The following is an 18,198-nucleotide window of genomic DNA, read 5'->3' as shown; positions in this document are numbered from 1 at the left end:
ATAGCCCCAGGGATGATAGGATGACACTCCTATTGATAAGAAACTAGAAACATTGTTTCTTTTCCCTTCACCTTCTCCCCTCAGCTCACCACCTAGGTGAGAGCCAGATAGTTCTGGGGTTCAATTCTGGCTTTGTCATTTAAACCATAGGTCCTTGGGCAAGTAACTTATGTAAAGCATGGGGTATAGTGCCTGGCACACAGCAATCACTCAATAAATGGTAGCTATTGTTGTTTTAATAAACTAGAGTGGTTACTTGCAGAGCAATTGTGCCCATGGAAAGGGAAAAAAGGGTTTTCCCTTGTTTAGCTTAACCCACACAAAGAATTAACCATCCCCAGTGTGAAGCAGGCCTGCTGCAAGTTTAAGGGTTTGAATTGATGTCATAGGTCACATACTGGGTTTTAATTCCAAGGAAAGAGAACTTTGGAGCAGATGAGGCCTCACGCTGAGCCTCACATCTTCATCCAGGTCTCTGCAGAGCCACTCAGCCCTCACAGTTGTGGCTGGGGCGGCAGCTTTGCCTGTACCTCCTCATTCCTCGCATTGCATCAGCACTCCTTCTCCTCCAAACCCTTAGGGCCATCTTTTCTCTCTGCGCAGCCTTAGCTATCAGTAGCTTGCAGAGGAGCATATGTTCATTAAACAGACATTGACTGAGGACCTATTATACGCTGGATGTGTGGGACACAGAGACGCTAAAATAGTCCCTGCCCTTTGAAGTTCATAACCTGGTGGGGAAAACAAAAGTGTGCTAAATTCCAAATCTGGGATCAGCATAAGGTGCTTTAGAGAGATCAGACTGATGTCCAGTCCTGGGGAGATGGGAGAGGCTTTTCAAGGGGGAGATGGTTGCCCTACTGAGTGAGGAAGCCCTGGGGACGCAGCCCCACAGGAGGAGCTGGAGGATGAGGGGAGCAGGGTCTGGAGCTGCCCTGAGGAGGCCCATGGGGTGATCTGTTTGTCCACCTGTTGTGCCCCAGAGTGACTACAGTGCAGAGTCTGGGACAGGGTTCACCTGAACTACACGTCTACCCATGCTCTACAGGAGCCATGAGCTACGCGTCTACCCACACGGGAGCCGGGTCTGCTGTTCTCCAGGACGCCTTGGTTGTGGGTGTTCCAGGTCTTTGTTAAGGTCCAGAGTCCAGCTGCCACGTGGACCTGTCAGGATAGTGGTGATCCCTGTGCCAGCCACTGCGCTGCCTGTATGAGGAAGCATGAAGCAAGGCTGTGTTTGCAGGGTATTTCCATATTGGCACTCCATCGTGCTCACCGCAGCCCCTAAGAATGGGGTGATGGGGAACCTTGGGGGAGACAGGAGGGGGGTGTGTGTGCACGAAACTACAGAAGTGAAGTGCCTAAGCTCAAACTACAGTGGCAGAGCAGAGAATGGAGGCCTCTGGGAGCCCTTTGGGCCTTAGCTTCCCTGTTGAGACACGGCAGGTTTGAGGTGGTATTGCCTGTGTCTGTGTCCACCCCCATCCCCTAGCTGTGTTCTTTTCCTTTCTATTTTGGTTCAGCTTACCTAGAAAATGCTGCTAAAAATATGGGAGACATCCTCAGGCATATTATTGATTTTGCTTTTGAAAAACATGGTCTTCACCAAGTGTCCCCATTTCTCTTATGGTCTGCAGAGGAGATGAACACTGGGAGCTCTGGCAGGTGACAGCAGGGGCTGGAGAGCAGGGCAGTGTTGATGTGCTTTGAGTGGAGGCACAGGTGGGGTTGGTCATGAGCACCTGGGGTGCTGGTGTCAATGTGTGGGAACTCAACATCTGCCTTATGGACTCGTTTGTCTTTCCAGTATTCCCTTCCTGTTGTCTCTGTTTAAAATACCAATTTCCTTGGGACGAGGAACTCCAAAAGTCCCACATCCAGCAGTGAGGTGTCTCCAGGAGCAGTGAAGGGATGGGGTGGGGGTTGGGGTAGGAGCGGGTTCTCCAGAGGCCACAAGCAGATGAGTGGGGCCGGGTGGGGCCGGGTGGGGCAGACTGGTTCTCCGAGTGAGCTGTGAAAGCAGGCAGGCCTGGCCTCCCCGCCTGGTGTTGGGGGAAGGGGCTGATTTTACAGCCTAGGGGCTCCCACCTGGAATTCTCCAGTTCCTAGGCTCCAGAAGGCACAGTGGGCACCTACAGAGCTGCAGAGGGGACCCTCATGATATCGGGAGGCCCGCGTCTCTCAACGCCCTCCATCAGGGACAGCGCCACTCCAACTGCCACATCCACTGTCTGCTGCAAGGATCCCTGCCTGGAACTTGGAGAGTCACGTTTCTCCACCTGGCAGCTACAAAAAGGCCACAGAGAAAAAAGCCAATTTAATGTTCTTCTACCACTTGTGACTTTTAAAATCACTTTTTCTCTCAGGCCTCTGTTTCTTTGTCTGTCAAATGTACACCGTCAGGCACGTTCTCACTGGGGCCCAGGTTTTTACTTCCCTGTTGTCACACCCTATTTATGTCTGAGTGTCTCAGTCCCAGGGAGGTGCAGTGGAACTCAAGCTGGGTCACGGTGCCGTGTCCCCATCTGGGCTCTGCTACTTAGAGCTGTGGGTGTTGGAGGAAGCCACTCTGTGTTTCAATTTTATTTTCCTATCTATAAAATGGGATAATGTTAATACCCACACAAGCTATACCCACACAAGCTAGGGTGCACATGGTTATTGGAAGGTTTCCACGAGATCATACATGGAAAAGGGCTTTGTAAAAGGCAAGTTATGTCCAACTAAGGGACATTATCATTAAATGGCAGCTGGAAGCTGTAATTTGGTTCTGCCCTCTCACGCCCGCTGCTACTTCAGACATTCTAAGTTGCTCTTCTATGGGATATCTCTGGCTTGACTGCGGGTTCCGTTCTGAGGAGGTGTGGCCAGTAGGGACCAGATGTCTTCTTCCTTTCCCTCTGGTCACTCTTAGTGATATAACCCAGGCCATACAGTCAGACAGACTTCAGCAAAACTGTCAGCGAGGGCAGCTCCCCCATTCGGCCCCTTTGACTGTTGTCTCCAGTCCTGAAACCCTCGCCCCGGGCCGCTCCGCCGCCGGGCTCCGGCGCTCAGTCCATATTACTCGCGGAAAGGCCGGCGTCTCCGTCCGACCCTCTCTCCTGGTCGCTGGGGGCGGTTTGTGGGCCTGGCCTTGGGATTAGGAAAATAGGGATGGTGCCTATTTAGGGATGAGGCCGAATGCGGGCCTCAGGGAATCCCGAAAGGGGGAATGTCTGGATCGGCGGATCGGACGTTCAGGCCCAGGAACCGGCCCCCGCATGGTCGCCGCTCGGGCGCGGGCGCAGCGCTAGCAGCCCCGTTTTCCGCCAGCCGGGCTGCCGGAGAGTTAGACCTCCCAGCCTCACGGGGCTGCTGTGCGGCTGCAGCGACGCCGGCGACTGCGGCGCTGCAGCGGAGACGGAGGGCTCGGGAGGCGGCGCCATGTGAGTCCGCGCGGGGCCGCGCTGGGGCCGCGCTGGGGCCGCGGCGAGAGGTTACCGTATTTACCGAGGCCAGAGCCGGACCCTCGAGGGCGGGTCACTGCGGGCGCGCTACCGTATTTGCTGGGTCCCGCGCAGGTCCTTTCCGGGAGTGGGAGCGCCGCGACTTAATTACGTATTTATCCAGGGTTGCGTGGTTCCGCGGGGGGCGCTGCGGCCACTGGGGGTGGGCTGCATTCATTCCCTCCGGGAGCTGGGGCTTGCAGTCGGGCGGGGTGGGTTGCGGCAGCAGGGTGGAGGCCTACGTATTTTCGTGGGGGTGGGGTTGCGACGCAGAGTTTACCATATTTCTCCAGGGTTGCTCAGGCCGCAGAAGTTGGCAAGGTTGTGTCTGAGGTCGGGTGGGGTGGGGTCAGCTCTCCCGATTAATGCAGCTATTTGATAAAAGCAACGTCGCGGGAGGCTTGCTGTCTTTATGGGGGCGGGGAGAAGGGGCACGGGAGTCGCTGCGGGAGAGTTACCGTATTTGCGTTGAGCAGCACAGACTGTAGAGAAAAGAGCTGCGGCCGGAGACCGGAGGAGCAGGGGCTCAGCTGGGCTGTGAGTGTGGCATGGGATGAAAGAACTTGGGGGAGAGACGGGGGGCCTCTCGACGTGCAGGCGGGGCCTCAGTCAGGGGTATAACTGGGGAGAGTGAGGAGGCTGCCCAGTCACAGGGCCAGGCTGAGATTGGCCAAGGGGACTTTGATGATTTGTCTTTGCAAATGTCAGTGCAGTTGCCTGTGGAAAAGACTTGTGGGTGGGGTCTCTTGCAAGTAGGACTTGTCTCCTTCCCCAGGGTGTCAGTTCCACCCTGGCCTCGAGGGTAGGGAAGACAGAGGAGGTGGCTCTGAGACCTCACTCTGCAGATAGGTTGGCTGAGGCTGGAAGTGAAGAGAGGCCTTCGGGGAGGTTCAGTGGAACACTCAGTCGGCTTCCCTGATGGGGTCGTGGGAGTATGGATGAGCGTAGACAGTACCTCTACAGGAGAAGTGGCCCTTTGGAATGCATGGCTCTGTGACAGCTGGGATGGTGGCAGTGGGGTGTGTGTGTGTGTGTGTGTGTGTGTGTGTTTTGAGGAGTGTTTAGTTGTTGAGCAGCTAGTACATTGAAAAGAGCTTTCAACAGTGAGGCAGGAGACTTAAGGCCTAGTCCAGGCTCCCCTTGCTCTGTGACCTTGGCAAGTATGTTGACCTCACTGAGCCTCAGTTTCCCCAACTTTAAAGTGGGGCTCAATAACCCTGCTCCGCCCCTTTCTCAGAGCTGTTGTGAGGACAATCGGAAACAATTTAAGAGGAATACAGTACCCTGGGAAGAGGATCCTTTGGAGAACCAGCATGAAGGGAGCTGGGTTTGGGGGTGTTGGCTGGGCACTGAGTGTGCTGCTCAGCCCTGGGCCAGGCTTTGCTGTGAGGATACCAAGAGGAATCACGCTGAGACCAGTCCCCCTGGGAGCCCACACCCTGGTTCAGTGACTTGGAAACCTTTTGAACACATGCCTCATTTTGATAAACAAAGAGCTGCTGCCTTTAATGTTAACTGAGGTCACTTTCAAGTTTACAGGGTTGTGTTTTTGTTTCCTGTTTTAAGCTTCGCAAAAATATCTCTAAATCACTGATAATCCCACCCTTTTCTCCAAGTTTGGGGTGCACTTCCCTACCTCCCTCTGTCCTTGAGATCTGGTTGGAGGGATAAGACATATCTAGACGAAGGTAACTGAAAATCCTAGCTGAAACTGAAACTGAAACTCCTAACTGAAACTCATCACCATCTGTCCAGTGTCTTGTGTGGCTGGCTGACATGGTGCTAGGTGCTGGGGCTGAAAGAAGGCAGCTCTGTCCTTAAGGTGCTGGGAGTCGGGGGACAGAGGTGGCATGACTGACCCTTGTGCAGTGTGATGAGTGAGGGCCACATGGTTGTGTCACACGGTGTAAGCCTGGGGTGGAAAGGTCGGGGAAGGCTTCTAGGAGAAGGTGCCCTTGGGAAGGGCCTGAAAGGAGTGTAGGCCGTACTTAAAAGGCAGTGGAGGAAGAACACCAATTCCCAGCAGGGGAACTTGAGCTTAAACAAAACGGGGCGAAAGGTGGAGGTTGTGGGAGGTGAGGCTGGGGGTTGGCTAACTCTCGGGTCCCCCGACCCCTCTCTCTGCCCCCCCCCCCCGCTTCTGTCTCCCTAGGGACTGGTGATTGCAGCTGGAAGTGCCCATGACCGAGCTGGCGTCCTCCGGGGGCGGGTCCCCTGCGGGGGACGGGGAGGAGGGTCTGGGGGACGAGCGAGGCCTGGTCATCCACCACCCTGCGGAGGAGCAGCCGTACCGCTGCCTGCTGTGCGGCCAGACCTTCTCGCAGCAGCCCAGCCTGGTGCGGCACCAGAAGGCACACGCCGGGTCGGGCCGCGGGGCTGCCTTCGTGTGCCCCGAGTGCGGCAAGGCCTTCAGCGTCAAGCACAACCTCGAGGTGCACCAGCGCACGCACACCGGGGAGCGGCCCTTTCCCTGCCCCGAGTGCGGCCGCTGCTTCAGTCTCAAGCAGAACCTGCTCACGCACCAGCGTATCCACAGCGGCGAGAAGCCGCACCAGTGCGCGCAGTGCGGCCGCTGCTTCCGCGAGTCGCGCTTCCTGCTCAACCACCAGCGCACCCACGCGCGCATGCCCGCGCCCCACCCGCGCCGCCCCGGCGTTTTCGGGGAGCGGCGGCCCTACTTCTGCCCCCGCTGCGGCAAGAGCTTCGCACGCGAGGGCTCGCTCAAGACCCATCAGCGCAGCCACGGCCACGGGCCCGAGGGCCAGGCGGCCCACTTAGGACGCGTGCTATGATGCGCCCAGGGCCTGCTGCCGACTGCTGCTTCCTGCCCCGCACGTGCGTCCCCGACCCCTGGAGATGGCCCTGGGCCGCAGCTCCCTCTCTGGATGGGATCCCGGGAGAGGGGCAGCGTTGGCTTGGGCTCTTGAAGGTGTGGGCCGCCGCCAGGCTCCGGCCGCCCCCTTGTGTTCCTCCCTCGGGACCGTCTGGCTGGCTGCGCACAGCTGCTTCGGTCTCCTGCCATGGTTCTCCTTTTCTGGCCCATCCGGCCTAGAGCGGGTGAGACCTGCGGGGCTGGCCAGAGCCCCTCTCAGGGCTGGGGGTGGTGGGGGTGGGGTGGGTGGTGTTAATTCTTGATGGCAGGTGGGGCGGTCTGGGTCCTGGGCTGTAGGTTTCTCTGTGACAAGCTGCTTACCGGATCTTCATCCCCAGAATGTCAGAGTTGAAAGAGACTTGGAGAGGGCCACTTTCCACAATCCCCACGCCCAACCTCAGCCCCCAGGCCTCCTGGCTCCTGTACACACTCTCTGCTGTCCTTGAGATGTCATTTCACTTCATGTTTCAGTTTGCTCATCTGTAAGTTGGGGATATAGATGAGGGGCTCTTCCTCGCTGGGATATATTGCAGCTACTGGATGAGAGAGGGTGAGGTCACTGGTGCACAGAGCCTTAGTTGATTCTGCCACACCGTGTGCCACTGACTGTGCCACGCTGGGCTCTCCCAGAGACACACATGAGGACCGCAGGTCCTGTCACGGGGTGCTTACACTCGGTGTGTGATGTGGGGCCAACCTACAAAGTGCTCTGGGGTGAGACCGAGAAGGGTGACTGGCTTCTCTTTGTCACCCAGGGGAGTTTGATGGCTTTGAACCAGGTCATGGGGACAAATGCTCTTCTAGGAAGAGCAAGTATGTAGAAGGGTGTTTTCAAGGCGGTGTCAGTCAAGGTGACTGACTCCAGGTGTCCCAAGGGGAGGTTTGCCCTACAGAGGACTTCGTGGTCAGGGGGCGGGGACCCTGAGATTTTTAAAGAGATGAGTGCTATGATCTCAGACTTAGGCCTTAGGAGGAGAATCAGCGGCACTGTGAGGGCAGACTGATGTGGGAAGATCTGGAGCCTCGAGGGGCTTGGGTCATCTGGGCAAGAGAACATGAGGCCCCCAGCTAAGAGGCCTGGCCAAGTTCTGGCAATGAGAAAGAGGGCAGCCAGGACCTGTGATTCCAAGCTGGCGCTCTGAGGCACAGGCCTCTTCAGCCTTTTGGCAGATGAGGAAACAGGTTTGCCAAGCTTGCCTACACCACAGTTGGTACTTGGTGGTACAGTGGGTGGAAAGCAGGGCTTTGTTTTGGTTTCTGAATCCCAGAACCTTTTAGCTCCACTGCTAAAAAGTGGACGATGGAGCAGGGAGGATTTGGGGCCACGTGATAGGAGCTGGGGCAGGGGTGTCAGGGGTGGTATGGGTTTTTGAAGGGGACATGGCATCCTTGGGAGTGGTTTGGGAGGAAGGGAGCTGGGTCTTCAAGCGGACCTGCATGTTCAGTCCTGTGCTGGGTGCTGGAGACTCGTCCCTCCCCACTGCCCCCCTCTGCCTGTCCTCGGTGCTGTGTGGCTATGGCTCCTCAGAGACTGTTTGTCCTCTCCCTTCTACTCCCAGGTGCTGTAGACTAGCATTGGTGGCAAAGATGAAATTAAACAGGGACTTGGGACACCTGGAGTCAGTCACCAAAATGCCCTGAACCCAAGGTGTCTCATCTGTAAATGGGATTAGTAATCCTTGCAGCGCTGGGTAGGGGACAAAGAGCATTCATTCAAGCCCTAGGACAGATTCAGGGTAGGCCAGCTGATCGCTCCCTCCTAGCCCCAGAGGGGTGGCTGGGCAGGGCCATGTCATGGCACCACACCTGATCCTGATCTCTTTGTTTTTGTGGACAGATGCGGAGTGGGCAGGATCCTATGACCCGGTAGGTGCAGGACCCATCTGGACATGGAGACCAGGAATGGGGTGCCGTGGGGGCCTGGCTGGCACTGCACCTGGGCATGAGGGCACATCCAGTAAGAAGACCTGCCTCAAGAGGTGCACTGCGGTGACCAGTGGAGGTGACTGGTTGGAGACTGGAATTGGTGGCAGATTCCAAGCTCTGGTGGACAGATTCCCCAGGCCTGGTGGGAATCGCAGCTGGGGCAGACCTCATCCTGGCTGCCTGGCCACAGGCCCCCACTGTCTGCCACTGGTGGTAGGATGTTGCTTGTGTGGAGAGCTGGCTTCTCTGCCCCCACCTGGTCCACCACTTGGCTAGAGTTCAGAGACAGGAAGTGACTGGTCTAAGCTAACACAGCAAGTTGGTGGCCGACCTGGTTCTAGAGGCAAAACCTTCTGCCAGATGTGAATGAAACCTGCAGGCTTCATTTTCCTTTCTGAGCAGTGCTTCTTAGCACTTCGGAGACACGAAGCCCTCGGAAAATCTGATGAAGGTTACGGACCTTCCCTAGGAAAACAGGTAACTGACATAGACTCAAAAACCCCAGGCAATTTCAGGAGCCACTGGACTCCCTGAATGAAACCCATCCCTGGACTCCTCAGCCCTGAGGACTTCACCTGCTGCCCTTTCCTTACCTGTCACACATTGAGCCCCGAGTCAAGGCCACTGTACAAGTAGTGCCCCTCCCTCCCCCTGGCCAAGCCTCCTTTCCTTGTTCAGGAATAAAGAATTCCGAGGAGGAGACCTTTTTAGTCAGTCCCTTCTCCCAGACCTAAAGAATGATGCATCAGGTTTCTGGAACCTCATTTCCCTTCCCCAGACATTGGCAGAGGTCCCTTGGGCTAGATTTTCTCTTCTGGTTTTGTGTTTCTTGTTTTGCCTGACTGGCCGCTGGCTTCCACAAAGGAGCCCTTTGCTCCTGGCCTGGGCTCTGATTTCACTGTGTGGTCTCAGGGGAAGCTGGACTGCTGTGGACGCTGGTGGGAGTTTGAGTTTGGTCTGAGTCTGCCCCAGGGAGAAAGAATCCTGCTTCCACCAACCAAGCCCAGTCAGCGGTGCCTCCCAGCTGGCCAAGTGTTCAACCCAGTGGGCTAGGGAGGAAGAGGATGAGGGCCTCGCTCCTGGTGCCTGTGGCTCTGGGCAGGGGGAGAGGTCGGTGGAGGAGCTTTCTGTGTGTTCTCTGAGTGTGCAGCAGTGCAGTTGAAGGGAACAGGGCCCAGGCTGGCAGCAGGGAGAGGACTCCTCCCATCTTCACACCTGAACCAGTCAGCCTGGAAGCCGCAAGTTCTCACTTGCTTCCCCAGAATGAACATCAGAAAAGGCAAAACTGACCAGGGCTGGGATGGGTTTGGGTCAGGGTGGTTGGAGGGCAGCCTGTGGATTCCTGCACTGGAGTCTTGCTGTCTTCGATGCCGTTTGGATCATACATTCTTACATCCTACTGTATGCCTCACCCTGGAATAGCGGAAGGCTCAGGGGGAGATCCGAGAATGAGAAGGTGCTCCCAGCCCCAGGAGCTTCCAATCTGGCTCTGATCCTTCGCTGACCTAGAGGAAACCTCCACACACACTCCTTCTCTGCTAATGGTGCAGTTTGTGTCCCCCTCTGCCCATCACTGTGCTGTGCTCATTCCTGCCTCTGTGCCTTCCCCTGTATTGCTCGGACATGTCCCCTTTCCTCTTCTCTACCCAGCTAAGCCCTTCTGATCCACGGGGCCCGGCTTCCCAAACAACCCAGCCCACATTCATCCTTCCCTCTCCGAACAGGCCCTGTGTGAGCCCCCGCCCCCAAACTGCGTGCTGTCCCACAGATGCTCCAGTCTCCTGTGTGTTTTGAGTCCCCAACTAGACAGTGAGCTCCCTGAGGGCAAGGAACTGTCATTTCCTCTTGAGCCCTACCAGGGTCTAGCACCGAACTGGGCTTCTAACTCTCAGGAAACACTTGTCGACTGCCTCAAGCGCCGGAGCTTGTCGGTGGCCGGTAATGGGCAGTGCACGTGGGGAGAGGGTATGTGAGTTAACTCGAGGGTGCCTTTTATTGGGCTGTGGGCTGGCTCCCCTGGGCCAAAAGTGGATGTCGGAGGCCTCAGGCTCTTATCTCCTTGGGGCAGTGGGAGCATCAGGGACCCCTCCCCTCGGCTCTGCAGGACTGCACAGAAGTGGTCGTCCAGCCTGGCTATTTCTACAGGTCGCTGACGCCTGCGGGAGCTGACTGAGTGAAATAAATGTTCTCTCGACATCAGCTAGTGTAAGGAGTGGTCATTTGGGGCTTAGTGGGGAGCAGGGTGGTGGCCTCTGTCTCTGCCTCCATCATCTCTTGAGGAATTGTGTTTCAAGGTTGCCTGGTAACCAAAGACCCTAGAAGACACACATGAAAGCCTCAGTGATGAGCTGCTGTAGGCTTCCGGCACCTGCACAGTGACTTCTCTTTGCATCTGACTAACACATATAGGGGCTGCAGCCCTTGCTGCCTGCTCAGCCCACGGTGAGGCCAGACTTGCCGAGAAGCATCTGACAGTTCCCTCAGTGCCTGAGCAGTGGACCGCTAAGAGTACTTGAGTCAGGAGACCAGGCCTCTGTGCTGGTCCATCTCCAACGGGAGGTCTCAGCCAAACACACACCCCTCCTGATGTTAGTCCCCCTCCTGCTTCTCTTCCTTATGGAGTTGTGAGGAGCGAACAAGTAGATGTGTAAAGGATGCAAGTGCACAGCGCAGCACAGAGACTCTACTGTCCCTCCTTGGCCCCCCCACCCCCAAGTAGGACCTGGCTGCAGACCACCTCTCGCAGAGCGCTCTGGACAGCTGACCCTCTGTCCTGCCTGCTGCCAGGTGGCCATGAGACCTGGGTAAGTAACTTCCCTCCTGTCAATGGAACGCCTGGCTGGAGTGCGGTGGGCTCCCTTCGGCACCATGACCCTGTGCTGCGCCCTCTGACTCTGACTTCTTCCATGGCCTCTGTCAGCCAGGAGGGTCCTGCGAGTAAGGAACTTAGGGACTGTGCCTTTGAAACATGGGTGGGTGATGTTGGGAGTGAATCAGGCAGGGCTCTGTGTTCAACTCAGATTTCAAAAAAGGAAATGATGAGCTCGTCTAAATGAAAAGTACAGTGACTCGATGGTCACACGGACCCAGCCAGGAAGAAGCAGCCGGCAGCTCAGCCTTCTGCCTGGCAGCTTCAGTCCTTCTCTAATGGATCTGAGACAGCGGAGGGCCTACTCTTGCTGGCCTGAATCGGGTTAGTGCCCATTACTAGACCCGTCTCGGTGACCAGGGGAGTGCAGGGTTCTGAAAGGCCTTGTCACACGCACACCCATGGCCGAGGGGGCTCAGCTGCACCTAGAGTCCACGTGCTGAGAGTGGGAAGGTTTTGTTCAGCAGAGGAAAACCAGAGACGAGAAGACAGGTCGATGGACTCCAGGCAGCAGACCCACACTCTTGCTACGGGGACGGGGTGGAGGTGGTGCAGGGAGAGGCCAGGCCAGCAGCGTTGGTGTCACCTGGGAGTTATTAACGACAATTGCAATTCCCACCCCAGACTCTAATCAGAAACTGCATGTGCGCAAGATCCCAGGCGGTCAGCATCTGCCGTCAGACCCAGCGCCACTTTGCCATTGCCCTTCAAGGAGGGCCTTTGATTCAGACATTCCATTGGCCCTGCTGCTTGCCGGGAGGACAATGACGGGGGTTTCCTTTTAGGCAAGCTCCTGGGGTGTAGAGACAAGGTCCCGGGGCCCAGATACCAGCCACCGCCACCCCCACCCTCCAGGACTGGCGCACCCATCAGCAGGGCCCATCCTGACCTGGCCTGCCCAGCCTGGCTGTATAGAAATTTCCTGGGGTATAGACGCAGTCCAGGAGGGAAACACCAAGAGAAGGGCCAGTCCTGGGCACAGAAGCAGGCGGCTTGCACAGCATGGCTCTTCCACCCGCTGTCTGGGAACCCTCTCCCGTTTCCATCTCCACCCTCCTTAAGGCCTCCTTAACTTTTTTTTTTTGTTTGTTTGAGGTGGAGTCTCACTTTGTCACCCAGGCTGGAGTGCAGTGGCACTATCTCGGTTCACTGCAACCTCTGCCTCCCGGGTTCAAGTGATTCTCCTACCTCAGCCTCCCGAGTAGCTGGGATTATAGGTACATGCTACCACACCTGGCTAATTTTTGTACTTTCAGTAGAGATGGAATTTTGCCATGTTGGTCAGGCTGGTCTTGAACTCCTGACCTCAGGCGATTCACCTACCTCGGCCTCCCAAAGTGCTGGGATTACAGGCGTGAGCCACTGTGCCCAACCCTCTTTAACATCTGAGCCTCACCTTTCTCATCATGCCCATGGTGGAGACACCTGCTGTGATGCTCTCAGAGCCCCAGCCCAGCCACCTTCCAGTGGTTGTGAGTGTGGGCTGCTGATGGCCTACAGCTGCCCAGCCTGGGGGCTGCCCCTGGCAAATGACTGCCCACACAAAGGGATCAGACTGAATCTCCTCTCCCGGGGGAACATTGTTGGCTTCTGTCTCTGCCCTGTGCTGCTTCCTGCCACTCTCCCTCTCTAGAGCCCTTCCCTGGCAATTCTTACCCTCCCTGCCTGAACAAGAATCCTGTCTCAGGCTCTACATCTAGGATCCCCACTCTAAGGCAAGGTCTTTGAAGAACACAAGCTGAAAGCATCTTGCACACAGTAGATCATGACCCGCCCCTTTCTTTGGCAGTTCTTTATGACACTGGTTACCTCTGGGCCTTCAGTGAGCTGCCGCTGGATGAACGGACTGGAGGTGACCATCTCCTTGGTGAGAGGCCAGGTCAGAGGACCTAAATGCTGGTGGCCCTCACCAGCTGCACTGAAGCCCCTCTCCACTGGAAACATGGGACAAGAGTCAAATTCACAGGTCAAGGGTTGGGGTCTAGTCTGATCACATGTCTTTGGCCAAGGTCCTTACCATCTCGAGGCTCAGTTTCTGATACATGAAATGAATGGGGTGCACTGGCCAACCTCAGGTTCTTCTCTGATGCTTCCCCGACTGCTTGTGTGGGCCTCTTTTGGGTGGTGACCCCCTAGCTTGGCTGAGTGGCCAGGCCTCACAGGGTAGGCTGGAGAGGTCCCTGGGACACTGCTCCTGCTCCTCCGGGCTTGCCACCATTCCTGTGACTCAGGCTTTGCTCTGTGCTAGGCTACCACCATCTCTGCTCTGTACAGATGCTTGGTGAACTGAAACTGGATTTTTTTTTTTTCTTCAAGCAGGAGAACTGCAGTTGCTAGCGGTTTCTAGCAGCAGACACAGAAAGTCCCCTTGGAGCGGAACTTCTTTGTTTCTGGAAGGTCATCAGGCCTTTGCAGTTAAACCAATGCTAAACAAATACGCACTGCTACTCTTGCACTGGCCTTGGACTTGGAAAGCATCTCAAACACAGACACTTCAGGCCGGTGTGTTCGCTCTCCTGTTTCATAACAATCACTGTCAAAAGGCTGTCGTAAGGCAGAGCATCAGGGACAGGGGCCTCTGGGGTGTGGGAAGGACCTGAAAATCTCTCTGTGGGGAGGGGCTGAGCTGATCCTTCCCCTGGCACATGGAAACCTGCTGGGGGATGGCAGGGTCCCCTCCCCTGAGATTGGGTTTAAAGCATGTGGGTTCAAGAGAACCTGAGTTTATAGGAGTAGTGAAAACTCTGTCCATGTGTGGGATGGAGCGTCTTCTGGAGAGGGTGACATGATGGCGCACAGGCATCCTGAGAGGTGGGAGAGGCGCTGGCTGATGGACGGAGGTGACAGCTTCCGCTGCATGTGAGCGCTCCCGGAAATTACGGAGCAGGAGGAAGTGTGTGGGGATCCTGGAGGGAGAATGGACTATATATAGTCCCAGGGGCTGGGGAGGGTTCTGTCTTTATGAGATCGTGAAAACCGTATTTCAGGCTGGCAACGCCGGATACACTGGCTGCTGCTTTTCCCACCTCTGGCCTGGTGCTCGCCGATGGGGTCTGCTGCGCATGGCCAATGCCTGTTCTTCTCCTTTCTGCCACTGCTCTTGGCTTTAACAGGGTTCAGGACTTGCCACCCCAAAATATAGCACCTTGGCATCAAGAAAACAGCAGAATCAGGAAGGCGACATTCCCCTTCCCCTCGCCTGTCTCCCCCGAAGCAGACCATAGAAGAATTCTCGGATCTTTCTCTAAAGCAGGTCATAAGACCCTCATTCCAGAAGCATCCTCCCTATCCCTGGAGAAAAGGAGTGTCCTACAGAGACCCCAGGAAGAATCTGAATAAACAGGCCTTGCTAAGTCCCCCAGTTTATTAGCATAAGTCACACCCTCTTATCCTCCAATCACATGTCTGCACGACTATGCATGCAGACAGTTTCCCCTGTTTCTTTGGGTCTTTATTTCTGAAGGTTCCTGTGTCACATGAAATTTATAGTAAATACATTTGTATGCTGTTCTCTTGTTGACCTGGCTTTTGTTATGGGGGTCTCAGCCACTAACTTTTTTTTTTTTTAAAGACAGAGTCTCGCTCTGTTACCCAGGCTGGAGTGCAGTGGTGTGATTTCGGCTCACTGCAACCTCTACCTCCTAGGTTCAAGTGATTCTCCTGCTCAGCCTCCTGAGTAGGTGGGATTACACAGACACCTGCCACCACACCCGGCTAATTTTTGTATTCTTAGTAGAGGTGGGGTTTCACCATGTTGGCCAGGCTGGTCTTGAACTCCTGACCTCAAGTGATCCACTGCCTCAGCCTCCCACAGTGCTGGGATTACAGGTGTAGAACGCCACACCCAGCAGCCATGAACCTTTCCATAGGAATTACCTTCTTCTTCCTCTAGCTTCCTCAGCACTCTGCTCTCTGCAGGCGCCTCTCCTTATGCCGCATGCGGACCCCTAGGGAGGTTGTACTGTGGCTGCTCAGTCTTGTTTAAGGAATCTCTTAGGCAGAATCCTTTCTCCTGGCTCTGCTTGTGTCATCTGTGAACCTCGAGGTGGCTTCCCTAGGCTGGGGCACATGCCCTGGTCCCACAGCTATGGCCCGAGTGACAGAGGTCCCAAGCATCAATCCCAGGGACTTATTCACAAGGGCATGGTGAGTGTTATTCTCAGAGGGGATGTCTACGGACAGGCCCGGGGCACTCTCTGGCTTGCCTCGCTACTACACTATGGTTTCTCTCTGCTCAGAGCCCATACTTTGCTGTGCAAACTTGTCATTTGGTAAATTATCCTGCATGCCCTGTGTTCCCTTTTTTCCCATTTTCTTGAGATTAGTTTCTCATGTGTTTTTGGCTTGATCTCCAGTCAATGACAAATCATATTTGTGCATCATTTTCTGGTTCACTTTCGCATGTGTAACTTGAGGGTGTGAACGTGATCTTGCAGGCCTGAGGCCCCCAGTGTCTGACACGGTGAGCTCCCGATGAAGAGACGGCTGGCCTGGTTGCATGAAGGTTGTCTTGAATGGGATTCTTGTTCTGGGCATAGAGTTAGAGTCTTGGACAACCAAAATATCACTTCTGGAGCTCCTGAGGCTCCATATTGCCTCCCCCTGGTGGGAAGGTATTTATAAATACCTTCGTCCCTGGAGAGTATTATAAAATGGGTCTGTTTTCTTGGCCGTTGTTGCAGCATATTCAGGACATTTTACAATAAGAGAAAATCAAGAAACAGGGCCAGTTAATATGGCGGTCCTATTTTAGGCAATAAGGCAAGTCCCAACAGATACTACACATCACTGGTAGGTCACATTCTGTGAATGCAATGCAATAGAAGTCATTAACAAAAGACAGCAAATAAAAGCGTCTATACATTCAGGGTTTTTTTCTTTCTTTTTCTTTTTTTTTGAGATAGGGTCACACTCTGCCACCCAGGCTGGAGCGGTGTAGTGGTGTCATCATGACTCACTGCAGCCTCAAACTCCTGGGCTCAAGGGATCCTCCTACCTCAGTCTCCCAAGTAGCTAAGACTACAGGCATGTGCCACCTGGCCCGGCTAATTAAAACTTTTTTTTCCTGTAGAGATAGGTTCTCACTTTGTTGCCCATGCTGGTATATTCAGGGATTTTGAAAACATATTTATTAATAATTCAAATCAAAGAAAAAATTGCGATGGAAATAATGAAATATTTATGAATTAATGACTACTGTGAAATGCTACATTTCAAAACTTGTGGATACAACTAAAATCAATTAGAGGAAACGTTTAGCTTTAAATGTATTCATCAGAAAAGAAGATGTTTTGAAAATCAAAAAGTCAAGAGTTCAATTTAAGGCCAGGCATGGTGGAATGGCTCACATCTGTAATCCCAGCACTTTGGGAGGCCAAGGCAGGAGGATTGCTTGAATCCAGGAGTTTGAGACCAGCCTGAGCAACGTAGCAAGATCCTATCTCTAAAATTTTTTTTTTTTTTTTTTTGAGACGGAGTCTTGCTCTGTTGCCCAGGCTGGAGTGCAGTGGCGCAGTCTTGGCTCACTGCAAGCTCTGCCTCCTGGGTTCACGCCATTCTCCTGCCTCAGCTTCCTGAGTAGCTGGGACTACAGGCATCCGCCACCGCACCTGGCTAATTTTTTGTATTTTTAGTAGAGACGGGGTTTTACCGTGGTCTCGATCTCCTGACCTTGTGATCCGCCCCCTCGGCCTCCCAAAGTGCTGGGATTACAGGCGTGAGACACCATGCCCGGCCAAAAAAATTTTTTTAAAATTAGCTGGGCATGGTGGCATGCACCTGTAGTCCTAGCTACTCGGAAGATCCCTTGAGCCCAGGAGTTCGAGGCTATGTTTGCACCATTGCACTCTGGCCTGGATGACAGTGTGAGATGCTGTCTCTTTAAAAAAAAAAAATTCAACTTAAGAAGTTAGAAAAATAACAGAATATATAACCAAAGAAGGAAAAAAGATAAGGATAAAAATTAATGGACTACAAAACAAAAATAATATTAAAGAGACTCAGTAAAACCAAAACTGGTTCTCCGAAAAGACAAATAAAACAGACAAACCTCTGCAAAAATAAACAATGCTAGGAATGAAAAGAAGATGATAACCATGGATACAATAGAGACTTTGAAAAATCATGATAAAATACTATGAACAATTTATGACTATTTTACATTTATATGAAATGGATTATTTTCTGGAAAAATATAAATTACTAAAGAAACTTAAACCAATCTGAATATACCTGTAAGCATTAGAGTACTTGAATCAGTGGTCAAAAATATAACCTTCATTCCCTCAAGTGAATTAAGATAGGAGGCCCAGAGAGTTCTACTGGGAAGGTCTGTCCACCTTTAATGAAAAGATAAGCTTTCATGTACAAACGGTTCCAGTGAGCAGGGGGAAAACACATCCAAACTCATTTAATGAGGTAGATTAGTAAAATGTTGAAGATGAAACCAGAACAGAACAGCACCACGTGGGGAAATTTTCAGCCAGTCTCACTTAGGAACAGAATTGCACAAATTCAAAATAAAATATTAGCAGATTAAACCTAGAAATGTATTTAAAAGTATAGCATGGCTGGGCATGGTGGCTCACGCCTGTAATCCCACACTTTGGGAGGTTGAAGAGGGTGGATCCCTTGAGGTCAGGGGTTGGAGACCAGCCTGGCCAACATGGCAAAACCCTGTCTCTACTAAAAATACAAAAATTAGCTGGGCATAGTGGTGCATGCTTGTAGTCCTAGCTACTCGGGAGGCTGAGGCAGGAGAATCGCTTGAACCTGGGAGGCAGAGGTTGCAGTGAGCCAAGATCGCGCCACTGCACTCCAGCCTGGGCAACAGAGCAACAACCTGTCTCAAAAAAAAAAAAAAAAAAAAAAAGTATAACGTGACCAGGAAGGAAGGTGTTACCGCACAAACAACATCAGACAATCTATTAAAGAAATGTACCACTTCAGCAGATTAGTGGAGGAGACAACATGATTATCTCAAGAGATTAAAAAAAAGCATTTGCTATAAGGAAGGAGACCACTACTACTCCTGCTGCCCTCCT

General features: G+C 53.6%; 1 protein-coding gene across 4 annotated transcripts; it reads left to right on the top strand.

The window, feature by feature from the left end:
• The first annotated feature begins 3,212 nt into the window (after window positions 1-3,212).
• On the top strand, window positions 3,213-10,485 carry LOC101012338 (zinc finger and SCAN domain-containing protein 2-like). Of its 4 annotated transcripts, none has more exons than XR_002521232.2 (3): window positions 3,213-4,025; window positions 5,641-6,545; window positions 8,198-10,485. XR_002521232.2 is itself a non-coding variant. In XM_021936410.2 (3 exons), the coding sequence occupies exon 2, from the start codon at window positions 5,669-5,671 to the stop codon at window positions 6,278-6,280; it is 612 nt and encodes a 203-aa protein (XP_021792102.1). In that variant the 5' UTR covers window positions 3,213-4,025; window positions 5,641-5,668; the 3' UTR covers window positions 6,281-6,323; window positions 6,699-6,810. The 4 variants fall into 4 exon arrangements, 1 of the variants encoding a protein (XP_021792102.1); XM_021936410.2 differs by lacking the exon at window positions 8,198-10,485 and adding an exon at window positions 6,699-6,810 and having other exon boundaries at window positions 5,641-6,323; XR_002521234.2 differs by having other exon boundaries at window positions 3,457-3,563.
• The last annotated feature ends 7,713 nt before the right edge of the window (window positions 10,486-18,198 follow it).

This window comes from Papio anubis, chromosome 4, assembly GCF_008728515.1.
Source record: "Papio anubis isolate 15944 chromosome 4, Panubis1.0, whole genome shotgun sequence".
NCBI classification, from domain to species: Eukaryota; Metazoa; Chordata; class Mammalia; order Primates; family Cercopithecidae; genus Papio; species Papio anubis.
Note: the sequence above shows the minus strand (reverse complement) of the source record. Positions and strands in the feature narration are given on the sequence as shown.

What these genes read in the sequence shown, in the direction of transcription:
- LOC101012338 (XM_021936410.2), top strand. Translation starts at nt 5,669, where the DNA reads ATGACCGAGCTGGCGTCCTCCGGGGGCGGGTCCCCTGCGGGGGACGGG.